The sequence below is a fragment of the Myxine glutinosa genome, chromosome 11 (genome assembly GCF_964187855.1).
Source record: "Myxine glutinosa chromosome 11, kmMyxGlut1.1, whole genome shotgun sequence".
NCBI classification, from domain to species: Eukaryota; Metazoa; Chordata; class Myxini; order Myxiniformes; family Myxinidae; genus Myxine; species Myxine glutinosa.
The window spans coordinates 50963868-50976671 of record NC_136271.1 but is presented as its reverse complement, the minus strand read 5'-3'; the positions used below and the strand labels follow the sequence as shown (position 1 = coordinate 50976671).

Genomic DNA, 12804 nt, shown 5'->3' with positions numbered 1-12804 from the left:
TTGTAAAAAAAACTCTCCATGGGGAATAAAATATGTTAATGATGATGTCATAGGTGCCTCCATTATGACGTCATAATTCAACACGTACAAAACTTCATCGATCAAGATTAAATTTCTTGAGCATAATCTCGGAATAAATTAGTTTAGAAAACAAATAATGATGACACCATCGGTCACGTGGTTTGGCCGCCATATTTGTCCAACATGGCCGATAAAAAAAAGAACATTCCGGCAAGTCTCCGTCTCTGACCGATTTTTCATTTGTTTGTTTGTTTGTTTGTTCGTTTGTGAACAAGATATTTCAAAAAGTTGTGGACGGATTTGGATGCAATTTGGCAGAGAGGTAGCGTATGTGACACAGACTAAATTATTAGATTTTGGTGAAGATCCAGATTCGGATCCAGCTAGTAGAATTTCTTAAGTGATTCTTCACCATTGAGTGATAGGGCTAAAATCAACATAGAGCAGGATATCTCAAAAAGTTGTGGACAGATTTGGACGAAACGTGGTGGAGAGATTGTATGTGTGACAAGGAAGAATCGATTAGATTTTGGTGAATATCTGAATATGGATTTGGACATGAAATTATTTAAATTTTTAAGTGATTCTTCACCATTGAGAAGAACCACCTTTCGAGGCCATTTTTCCCCGCAGAGCAGGGGTTGGCCTTTTTCGGGCATCATGGTCCCCTTTTTGAAGCAATGTTTTACGGCTGGATGCCCTTCCTGCCACCAACCCTGTTAGTCGACTCTTGCGACACACAGGGAATTACCAGTGAACTGGTACTCAATTTATCGACCTCGGAAGGATGACAGGCTGAGTCAACCCCCCTGGCGTTAATTCAGCGATCGACTGGGATTCGAACCCAGGATCCTAGGATCCCAAGCCGGCACCCTAACCACTAAGCAAACGATTCTTAACCATTCAAACCATTCAAACCACTAACCATTCTTCACCATTGAGAGATGGGGCTAAAACCAACATATAGCAGGATATCTCAAAAAGTTGTGGACGAATTTGGACGAAACTTGGTGGACACATGGGGTGTGTGACAAGGAAGAATCGATTCAATTTTGGTGAAGATCCAGATCCGGCTAGTAGTATATTTCAAGTGATTCTTCACCATTGGGAGATAGGGCCAAAAATAATACAAAGCAGGATATCTCAAAAAGATGTGTACGGATGATTTTGATTAAATGTGATTCTGTATTGTGATTTTCTGGTCTTCTCTAGGATACAAAACGTAAACTGTTCACCTGGTGGAGGTGTGCTCTCTACTGAGTTCTAGTATATACGGTATTTACTCTTGGCATTGTGTTGATGTCGATGGCATTATCAATTTTGACATGAAAGGCACACCCTTCCATTGGGAGCAACAAAAGGAAATAAAACTAGAACAGCACTCAGTAGAGCGCATACCCCCGCCAGTTTGAACAGCTTACGTTTTGTATCCCACTGATAGGCTGGATCTGGATCTGCACCTGCACCAAAATCGAATCGCCTTCTTCTTTTCACCTAACCAACTCTTCCACCGAGTTTTGTAATAACCCGTCCACAACTTTTTCAAATATCATGCTTTATATCGCTTTTGCCCAGTCTGAAATTTCTAAACTGATTTTTATCACCAGTCTGAAGGAGGAAAGGCATAAAAGCAAACTGATATTTCAATCATTTTTCCTGGCCCGATTCTTCCCTGCCTGTGATTTCTGAACAGTTTTAAAGTTGATTTGTGCTTTGTTTGGTAATTTTGAAATGTATTTTAAGAGATCTTTATAGTTATCCTCCACCGTACAAGTTATCATCTTGGTGTATGATGGCTTTGTGGAAGGGTATTATTTGTAATCTCATTTGGAAGGGTTTCTATTATATATTGGAGATATGTGCACAAAAACTTCAGTACGATGTTGGGACTTGCAAAATCTCGACCTTCAGTGATTTGATTGGCAGTGCAGTGAAATTTTGAAAATTTTATTGTATACTTGAAATGTTGGAGACGTGGATAACCCCTTACACAGGAATACACATTGGTAAGATTTATTCTGCCTTATTTGTATAATGTGGCAGAAGTAATGATTCTTGCATCAGCATTTGTCCATTCCACAGAGCGTGAGCCCACTTCCTGTCTTTACAGTCAAACCGTGGCAATGGGGCTGTAAAGACAGCTTTGATGTAGCAAACTTTTAATTCCCAACCAGGCCTATCAAGTTTGATGACAGAGTTTGACATAGGGTGGTCATTTCATTGGTGCTCATGTATAGAGTTGTTTGTCTTATGGTAACAAAATGGCATTTAGATTTGAGATTTTGAATTTGAGGACCGGTGCCGCATGCTCCACACCGATTGCAGATGATGCTGGGTGGGCTTCAGATCCCCACTTTGGAGGAAGTTCGAAAGAAGGAGCTGGACATCCGGCAAGCCATGGACTACAAGTTTGAAGACAAGGACATCGAGCAGGTTTGTTACATGGCCATCCCTCCCACTTGGTCTGTGATTAGATATTGTTTTGTTCAAAAAGAACGGATATTAAATATTTCATTTTTTGAGAAACAGCCAAATGTTAAAGAACTTTATTAACAGGTGTGTGTGCAGGTGGCATTTTAATCCCTTGCCTTTCCTAACAGATCGTGCAAGAAAAAGACCGTTTCAGGCAGAGTCCATCTAACTATGCGATGCGGAAAACGCAACTCCTCAAAGAGAAGGTAATGTATGATTAATGTTGCTGTTGTGTCGACATGTATACAATACGTTAGCCTTTATTACCTCTGCCACCGATCAGGATCCAGATCAGGCCTATCAGTGGGATACAAAACGTAAACTGTTCAGCCTGGCAAAGGTTTGCGCTCTACCGAGTGCCGTTCTAGTTACCCTCGCCTGAGGAGAGGGTATTGCATTTGAGTCCGTTTGACTGTTTTTGTTTTTATGTACAGAATAAATATGATTTTCTCTGCAACCGTTGGTTCGATTGACAGGAAATTTTCACCATAGGTGCAACTCCACCTGTACACTTTTTTAATGATAATTATAACGTCATAGGTCACGTGGTATGGCCGCCATCTTGGAAAAACCGAAAAACTTTGCACCTCTATATCTCCGAAAGTGCTACATAGAAAAAATTGAGACATGGCTCATTGTAAAGAACTCTCCACGGGGAATAAAATATGTTAATGATTATGTCATAGGTGCCTCCATTATGACGTCATAATTTGACAAGTACAAAACTTCATCCGATCAAGATGAAATTTCTTGAGCATCATCTTGGCTCTGGGGATAAATTGGTGGAGAGAAAAAATGATGACGTCATCGGTCACGTGGTTCGGCCGCCATCTTGGAAAAACCCAAAAAATTGCACCTCCATCTCCAAAAGCGCTGCATCATACTATAATTCACCAAATGTCCGTCTGTCCGTCCATTCGCAGGTACCGCAAAAATGGCTGAACTGATCGCAACGATATTTTGGGTGGGTAATCCTGGGACCCCCTGGAGTAAAATAGGCTATATTGTTTTTCCAATTTCAACTTTGGCCTGCAGCATTTTCCGGTTTGGACTCCCGCATTACGTTATTTTCCCAGGTACCGCACAAACGGCTGCAGCAATTGCTGCACGGCTGCACCGATCGGACTCGGTGACCTCGGACAAAGACCTTTTATAAGGACATGGGTTGAATCCCTGCTTGAGAGAATGCCAACCCCCTCCCCGCCATCACGGTCGTCTCTCCAACTCACAATCCCACAAGATATGCGGAAAGGATGACCCAAAACCAATTATCTTCTTTTTGATTCGTATATAAACATCATTAAAAGTAAATAATGACCTCGGCCGAAGTTCAAACGATGTGCGTTTAATCTCTACATAAGAGAATTCCACATAGCTATTTGGGCGGTGTATAAGCTAACAGATTGCTGTCTCCATCGATCTTGCCAAGGCCGTAACACCTATCGGCTCAAAATCCTTTTAACTGTTGACTTGGTAGTTTTTACAATGAAGGAAACATTAACAATGTTGTTAAAAGTTAAGTTTGTGATTGGAGTTATGCTGTTTGGAATGAAAAAAGAGATATCGAGTTCAAGTGAATGACGACATGCCGTGATGGTTTCTACTTTCTAAACGTGAAATTCGCGGATCGCCATATGCAGATTCGCCACGGACCCACGTCCCACGATCGATGTTTCTATACGTGAACGTACCCGTTTGTTTGCGAACGGGTGCGTTTTTCATGGAAGTCCTTCACGAACTTGCTGTCCATGTCTGACATGCGACTGAAGGTGCTACAGGAATGTGGAATTCATTGGTTTCATGCTTTAGCATTCGCCGTTTCTGCATTGTCTGTTTGCTTCTGGCCTCCCACCCGTGCGTAACATGGGTACCTCACTCGTAGAAAAAATTGAGACATGGCTCATTGTAAAGAACTCTCCATGTAGAATAACATGTTAATGATGATGTCATAGGTTCCTGCAGGCTGCACCGATCGCCATAATTCGTCATAATTCGACATTTCGACAGACCATTATATTACATCATAATTCGACAAGTACAAAACTTCATCCGATCAAGATGAAAGTTCTTGAGCATCATCTGGTGATAAATTGGTGAAGAAAAAATAATGATGACGTCATCGGTCACGTGGTACGGCCGCCATATTTGTTTCAACACAAAAGCCTTAAAACCCCAAAATAAAATGGCCCGGCGAGGATGTGCAATCTCTGATTGCTCTTTCTAGTTTTCTTATGCAAAACGCATCGTCAGTATTGTGGTATAATTTCAACTTTGAGAGGCTATTTTTTAATTTGTCAACGTGTGTGCTTAGGCATGGTGGAGCAATGACCAAGCTGCATTTGTTGTTGATCGCAAGTCGATTTTATGACATACTGTATATTTGTGTTTGTGTGCGTGCTTGTTCACTCTCATATTTACCGGGTGTTGATGCATGCGGTTGTCAGGCAATCGCAGAGGAGTCGGGGAATGCTGACAATGTACGTGAAATCCAGGAGAAAATCTTGTTGCTGGAGGAGAAAGCAGAAGCTCTCGACCGAATGAGAACTAAAAGCATATCTGCTATAAGGTTAGCGGTCTTGTTGTGTTTCGGTGATTGCTTGTGTGTTTTTCATTGGCTTGCATTTCAAATGTCCTTTTCCATTTTCCCTGCTCGTCAGATACTTCTTGCACATGTTTGAGTAAAATACCTAAAATCGTTAGGATACTGATTTGATTTTTACCTGCGACGTGTCACAAGTCTATAAGAGCTCTGTGTGGTTGTTGATGTTGTGGTTCTTGTTGTGGGTCGATTTTTTTTAAATATGTGCACCAATTGGTTGGATAGCTGTCGGACCCCATCCACATTTGTCACGACTTCAGCCAACATGGCCATGGCACCTCGACAAAATAATATGGCTGCCATCTTGGTTTTCTGGTGGGCCTAATTCATCAGGCCTGTAGGCCTCTGCTGATTTATGTACTGTCCGGGTTTGTTGCGTCAGATTTCCATTGACTTTTTTTTTTTTTTTTTTTTTTTTTTGTATACTGAATCGAGGCTCGTGAAAGAGCTAACATTAACTTCACAAACAAATCGACCAGACAAACAAAATACCCAAAAAGAGGGAGCGGAAGACAAGATGGGGAGAAAAGGGGAGGCACACACACACAACATCCGAGAGCAGGGAGAGGGCCCGGGGGGAGGAGGCGTGGGAAGGGGGGGGGGGAGGGGAGGGAGAAGTATAAAGTACAAGGACACCAAGGACTTCCAGGACAAAAGTTGGTATTTCAAAAAGTGGAATTGGGGTGAAATTAGCGGGGGTAGAAAAGATCAAGGTTTTGGATGGGGGAAGATAAGAGATGGTGGTGAACAGCTGTTTTAAAGACTTGGAGGGTGGAGTGGGATTGAAGAGAGTGAGGGAGTTTGTTCCAGAGGTGGGAGAAAAGAGGAATGAAGGAGTGAAGGTGAGCAGAGAGTCTTGATTTTGGCAGTTTAACCAAAAGAGGGTTGCAGGCAGATCTTGTGCGACCTGTAGGAATATTTGCAGAACAGAGCCCAGAGAGAGCTGGGGGGGGCAAGGCCAGAGAGGAGTCGGTAGAAGACGGAAAGACCACCAACCTGCCTGCGGTGAGTGAGTGAGAGGCCCTTGGAGTTAGCTTCATCGCGGGAGATTCCAATGATTCTGAATGCTTTGGTTTCAACAGCGTTAAGACGAGCTCGGTGTGAGGCAGGAGCACCAGCCCAGAGGGGAGAGCAGTATTCCATTGAGCTGCGGATGAAAGCCTTGTATGTGGTGAGGAGCTCAGGTGTGCCAAGGAAGGACTTCGCACGACGGAGGATGCCCAGTCGGCTTTGTTTTGTTCGAGTGTTATTCACAATGAGGTACCCTAAAAATGTAATCATTGTCGAATAAAAATTATTATTAATGTTTAAACAAGCCTGTCAGCACGCACAGTATGCATCTCCCTATAAAAAGTGTTACGTAATTTTTGAACGGCCCCATATTGGGGTTAAAAATCCATGACTGTATAACGAATCAGCTTGTTCTGATGTAACCATGGGCGGAGGCTGTCCTGGATGAGAGGTGGCGAGTTAATCTTTTAATTGTGCATTAAATGTGTGTTTCCCAATCATGCTGATCATCTTTTAATAGCGCTTTAAATGTGCGTTTCCAAATCGGCCCATTACCGGACTTTGCTGCAGGTTGTGACCACAGTGCGGTCATTGTGGTTCTTGTCAGACTGTTGTGGTTTTGTTGCCCGTGCTGTTAAATACGTTCCTAGTGGGGTCACCAGTGGGAATCCCACGGGTATGGACGTGTGTGACATTTGGACATCTTGATTTAGATGCTGCACATTAAATTTTACAAAATGGTTAAAATGGTTAAAAAAAACAATAAAAAAAACACAATGAACACAATGGTGTAATGAACACAATTTATTTATTTCACATAATATGTGACCCCTCACTCCTCCCCACCCTAACGCCTCTTCAATGCCACTCCTCCTCACACTCCTCTCCAATACCTCCTCACACTCCTCTCCAATACCTCCTCACACTCCTCTCCAATACCTCCTCACACTCCTCTCCAATACCTCCTCGCACTCCTCTCCAATACCTCCTCACACGCCTCTCCAATACCCCCTCGCACTCCTCTCCAATACCTCCTCGCACTCCTCTCCAATACCTCCTCACACTCCTCTCCAATACCTCCTCACACTCCTCTCCAATACCTCCTCACACTCCTCTCCAACCCCTCACACTCCTCTCCAACCCCTCACACTCCTCTCCAACCCCTCACACTCCTCTCCAACCCCTCACACTCCTCTCCAACCCCTCACACTCCTCGCCAACCCCTCACACTCCTTGCCAACCCCTCACACTCCTCGCCAAACCCTCACACTCCTCTCCAATCCCTCACACTCCTCTCAAATCCCTCACATTCGTATTCAATTCCTCATACTCCCCTCCAATCGCTCCTCACTCGCCTCTCCAATCGCGCCTCACTCTCCTCTCCAATCGCTCCTCACTCGCCTCTCAAATCGCTCCTCACTCTCCAACCCCTCGCTCCTCTCCAACACCTCTTCACACTCCTCTCCAACATCTCCTCACACTCCTCTCCAACACCTTCTCACACTCCTCTCCAATACCTCCTCGCACTCCTCTCCAATACCTCCTCGCACTCCTCTCCAATACCTCCTCGCACTCCTCTCCAATACCTCCTCGCACTCCTCTCCAATACCTCCTCGCACTCCTCCACAACCCCTCACAAAAAATCTGATGCTTACTTGGTTTTGGTTTTGTAGTTGTTGCAAATTTGTGTGTAATTAGTCGTTTTTTTGTTCGCGCCTCGTGCGCGGCCTGGTCTCTCCGGGCTCCCTCCCCCCCCCCCCCCCCCCGTCAGTGTTTTGTGAATATAGGTTCTTTCCTTCATAGTATTTGCTTGTTTCTTTGATTTTATTTTCTCCGCCCCTACCTCTCACGAACATCTTACCCTTTGTCCAGCGTTTTGAAAACAGAACAAACAAACAAAAAAAAATTCTATATTAATTATTTCTCTCCTCCCGGACACGTGCTTGTTCGCTCTCCTCCTCGTCTCGACTTGTGCCCCGCCCCCTATATCTCGTTTTTCTTCCACCTCTGCTCCTGCTTTCTCAAATCCACGTTCTCACTTAGAGACTTTTCCCAGATTGTTTTTTCATGGTTTTGTTTAAATATTATTTAAATATGTTTAAACCACAGCCGTGATGCTGACGCCGCCCCCCCCCCCCCTCCCCCCAGAATTTCCATGTTTTAAACGTTTCCCAGTGTTTACCCTGGATTAGAATAGGTACACCGTATCCCTGCGTGTCGTAATAGATGACTAAGAGGGTTGGCGTCAGGAAGGGCATCTGGCCATAAAAACATTGCCTCAGAAAGAGAACCATGACAATTACAACTACATATGGGCAGGGTACAGCCCGAAGTGGAGATCGGTTTCTGAGGTTTGGGACATGGAATGTAGGGACAATGACAGGGAGATCAGGAGAAGTGGTGGAAGTATTGGTCAGAAGAAGAGTGGACATATGTTGTGTGCAAGAGACGAGATGGAAGGGAAGTGGTGTGAGAATGGTGAAGGGTAGGCAGGGACAGAAATACAAGTTTATGTGGCAAGGGTGCCCGGAGGGCGTGAATGGTGTTGGTGTCCTGTTTTCTGAGGGGTTTGTAGACAGTGTGGTGAGTGTGACTAGAGTGAGTGATAGGTTGATGATGGTGAAAATGATGATTGGAAAGCTCTTGGTGAACGTCATCTCGGGATATGCTCCGCAGGTTGGTCGAAGCGATGAAGAGAAGGACAAGTTCTGGTGTGCGATAGAGAAGCTGATGGAAAACGTGAAAGATGAGGAAGTTGTTGTGGTAGGAGGAGACCTAAATGGACATGTGGGAAGGAGTATGGATGGTTTTGAGGGAGTTTTGGGGGTTACGGATATGGTGTGAGAAATGGAGAAGGTGAAAGGATTTTGGAGTTTGCTGATGGAGCTGATTTGTTGATTTGTAATACTCGGTTCCAGAAAGAGGATAATAAGCTTGTTACATACACGTCAGGTGGGTCAACGACAACCATTGACTACCTGATGGTGCGTAGGCGAGATAGGGGGCACCTCCCGGACACAAAGGTGATCCCGGGGGAGGAGGCTGTTTCACAGCACCACTTGGTTGTCTCTGACATAAGGGTGAAAGGTGCGAGGAGAGCTCGGCGGGTGAAGTACCAACCGAGAATGAAGGTGTGGAGGTTGAAAGAGGTGACATTAAGGGAGGCATTAAAAGAGAGGCTGAGTAGGGTCGAGGATGATGTGGTTGAGCTTGAAAGTGGTTGGATGTCAATGAAAGCTAGTCTGTTGGGAGCTGTTGGTGAGGTATGTGGATGGACAAAAGGACCACCGAGGCACTCGGAAACATGGTGGTGGGATGATGAAGTTGGAAAGAGGATTGACGAGAAGAGGAAGAAGTTCAAGGAGTGGCAGAAGGCGAAGGGTACTGGAGCAGAAACAGCAGAGCATGAAAGTTATAAGGCAGCCAGGAAGGCTGCAAAGAAAGAGGGAGCAAAGGCGCAGGAGGCATGTAGGAAAATGTTCGGAGAACGCTTGGATTCGGAAAAGGGTCAGAAAGCAGCATTCAGGATTGCAAAGCAGATAGCAAAAGAGAGGTGTGATGTGATGGGGGTGAGTTGCTTGAAGGATGAAGTGGGACAAATCGTTGTCGACCCAGATGGAATTAAAGGAAGATGGAAAAGATATATGGAAATGCTGTTGAATACAGAGAATGAATGGGATGGCAACATAGAGAGTAACCCAGTTTTAGGACCGGCAGAGAAGATAACTGAGAAGGAAGTTGAGGAAGCGATAAAAGCAATGAAGGGTAGATAAGCGGGAGGGCCGACGGGAGTTGTGGGAGATATGTTAAAGGCAGCAGGAAGTTGGGGTGTGAATAGAATGACAGAGATCTGTAATCTGGTGGTGAAAGAAGGCCGCATTCCAGTGGATTGGTAACTGAGTACCCTCGTCCCTCTATACAAGGGGAAAGGTGACCCTCTGGAGTGTGGCTCGTACCGAGCGATAAAGTTATTGGAGCATGGAATGAAGGTATTGGAAAGGGTGTTGGAGAGGAGGATAAGGAAGAAAGTGAAGATCGAAGAAATGCAGTTTGGATTTATGCCAGGAAGAGGAACGACAGACGCGCTTTTCATTGTGAGGCAGTTGCAGGAGAAGTACATGGAGAAGAGGAAGAAGTTGTTTCTTGGGTTTGTTGATCTGGAGAAAGCATTCGATCGGGTTCCACGCAAAGTATTGACATGGGCATTGAGGAAGTTAGGAGTGGAGGAATGGTTGATCAGAGTATTGATGGCAATGTACAAAAGAGCGCGCACAGCTGTAAGGACGAAGGACGGGAACAGTGGTGAGTTTGAGGTGAAGGTGGGAGTGCATCAGGGTTCGGTACTAAGTCCACTACTATTTGTAGCTGTGATGGAGGTGCTGGCTCCGAACGTAAAGGAGGGTTTACCGTGGGAGTTGTTGTATGCAGATGATCTGGTGTTGATTGCGGAAAGTATGGATGGACTGAAGGAAAAGATGAACAAGTGGAAGGAATGTATGGAGACAAAAGGTCTGAAGGTGAATATCGGAAAGACGAAGGTGATGGCAAGTGGTAAAGCATGTGGTGAGGTGGAAAGAACTGGGAAGTGGCCCTGTGCTGTGTGTAGGAAGGGTGTCGGAGTGAACTCCATTCAATGTACAATGTGCGCTGAGTGGGTTCATCAAAAATGTAGTGGTCTGAGAGGGTCATTAACCAGTGTGGCAGCTACGTTCAAATGTAAGGTGTGCACAGAGGGAGCTGCAGATGGAGGAAATGTTGAGTTGGATCTTGGAGACGGCGTGAAGCTGGAAGGTGTGAAAACATTTTGCGACCTCGGAGACATGCTGAATGGAGAAGGTGGATCAGACTCGGCAACGGTTGCTAGAGTGAGATGTGCATGGAAGAAGTTTCGGGAACTGAGTGGCGTGCTGATGATGAGGGGAGTGTCGTTGAAGCTGAAGGGAAAGGTGTATGCTGCATGTGTGAGAAGTGTTATGATTTATGGGAGCGAGACATGGGTAATGAACGTAGAGCAGCAACGAAGGTTGGAAAGGGTGGAAATGTGAATGGTTCGACGGATGTGCGGAGTATCGTTGAGAGAGAGGAAGACAAATGATGAATTGCGAAAGATGATGGGAATAGAGCCTGTGATTGATGCTGTGAAGAGGAACAGGTTGAGATGGTTTGGTCATGTGTTGAGGAAGGATGAAAGTGACTGGTTGAGAAGAGTGATGGAAATGAATGTAGAAGGAAGTAGAGGACGGGGAAGACCGAGAAAGACTTGGCTAAAGATGGTGGAAGAAGAAATGCGGGCAACGGGTTTAACAAGGAGAGATGCAGAAAATAAGGCAAAATGGAGAAGATTGTCATGGGGACCGCAAGGCTAACCCCCGCTCTAGTAGGGAAAATGGCCTTTAAAATGCATGTTGTTGTTGTGTTGTTGTTGTTAAATACATTTTTTGTGTTCTTCGTTTTAATGTTGATTCGATAGAAAGTATTATGGATTTTGTTTTTCCTTTCGCTTTTTCACCCGCTCTCGACTGATGCGCATGTGTATGCTCATTGCATAGTTGCCAAATCTACCGCTTTTTGTGTACAGTACTGTACATGAACATCTTACCAATTTTATTGCCAATAATAGCGAAAAACACCGCTTTCACAAAATAATATGTCTCATCGAAGTTTTTTTTATCGATTTTCATGTTCTGACAAGGATTTTGTTGGCTTTCGTGCGGTTTCCCTCGATGCTGCTTGAAAAATCATATCCATCATCTCATTGCATTCGATTGGTGACAGCTACTCGCCAAAGTACGCGCCAGAAAATGACAAATGCTGTCCCATTTATAAACGTAGGAGGATTCTCATTGGTTTACTGACATGATGTAACCGCGCCTGTGCTGCGTTAGCCCTATGCACAAGTGGCATGCACAATTTTTTGTGTGAGGTCCCAAGCATCCCATTGACAAGGTAATTGCTTTAGATCTACCTCAAGTCTGTATTGGAGAGTAGGGAATAGCCAAATCTAAGTTTACAACATGTATTTTGCACTGTAAAGTCCAAAACATATTCACAGGTTACATGTAAAAAAAGAACAACTTAAATTCATCAGGAAAACATGATTATATTGTCCCCCGTCGCACCGCGGAGTGAAAGGGGGACTCTGGTTTTCCCCTCCGTCCGTGTGTGCGTGCGTCCGTCCGTGCGTGCGTGCGTGCGTAAGCGAAGGACCGAATTCTAATTTGGTGTGTGGGTGCAACCCACGTCAAAATCCAAGATGGCCGCCACCATATACATTTCTGAAACTTGTGAGCGAAATATCGTGAAAAATAAAGGAGCTACTAACGTCTAATCTGGTGTGTGGGTGTACCTACGCATAAGGAAGAACGCTATTGAAAATTGGATCGCCACGTCAAAATCCAAGATGGCCGCCGCCATGTATGTCTGAACCTTGTGAGCGGAATATCTTGAAAAATAAGCGAAGTACCAACTTCTAATCTTGTGTGTGGGTGTATCCAGGTATAAGGAAGAACGCTATTGAAAATTGGGTCGCCACGTCAAAATCCAAGATGGCCGCCACCATATATATGTCTGAACCTTGTGAGCGAAATATCTTGAAAAATAAACGAACGACTAACTTCTAATCTGGTGCGTGGGTGTATCTATGCATAAGGGAGAACGCTATTGAAAATTGGGTCGCTACGTCAAAATCCAAGATGGCCGCC

The 12804-nt window shown here is 44.7% G+C and overlaps 2 protein-coding genes across 2 annotated transcripts in view; one reads left to right on the top strand and one right to left on the bottom strand.

The window, feature by feature from the left end:
* The window catches only part of LOC137410862 (protein farnesyltransferase subunit beta-like), a 66370-nt gene that overhangs the window by 29293 nt on the left and 24273 nt on the right, over positions 1–12804 (bottom strand). The window lies entirely within an intron of this gene.
* Positions 2347–12804, top strand: part of RTF1 (RTF1 homolog, Paf1/RNA polymerase II complex component) — a gene marked incomplete at its 5' end in the record, with an annotated part of 68781 nt that continues 58323 nt past the window's right edge. Inside the window, 3 exon segments of the mRNA XM_078786663.1 lie at positions 2347–2454; positions 2622–2699; positions 4938–5059. Coding sequence (XP_078642789.1) covers positions 2347–2454; positions 2622–2699; positions 4938–5059 — 308 coding nt within the window.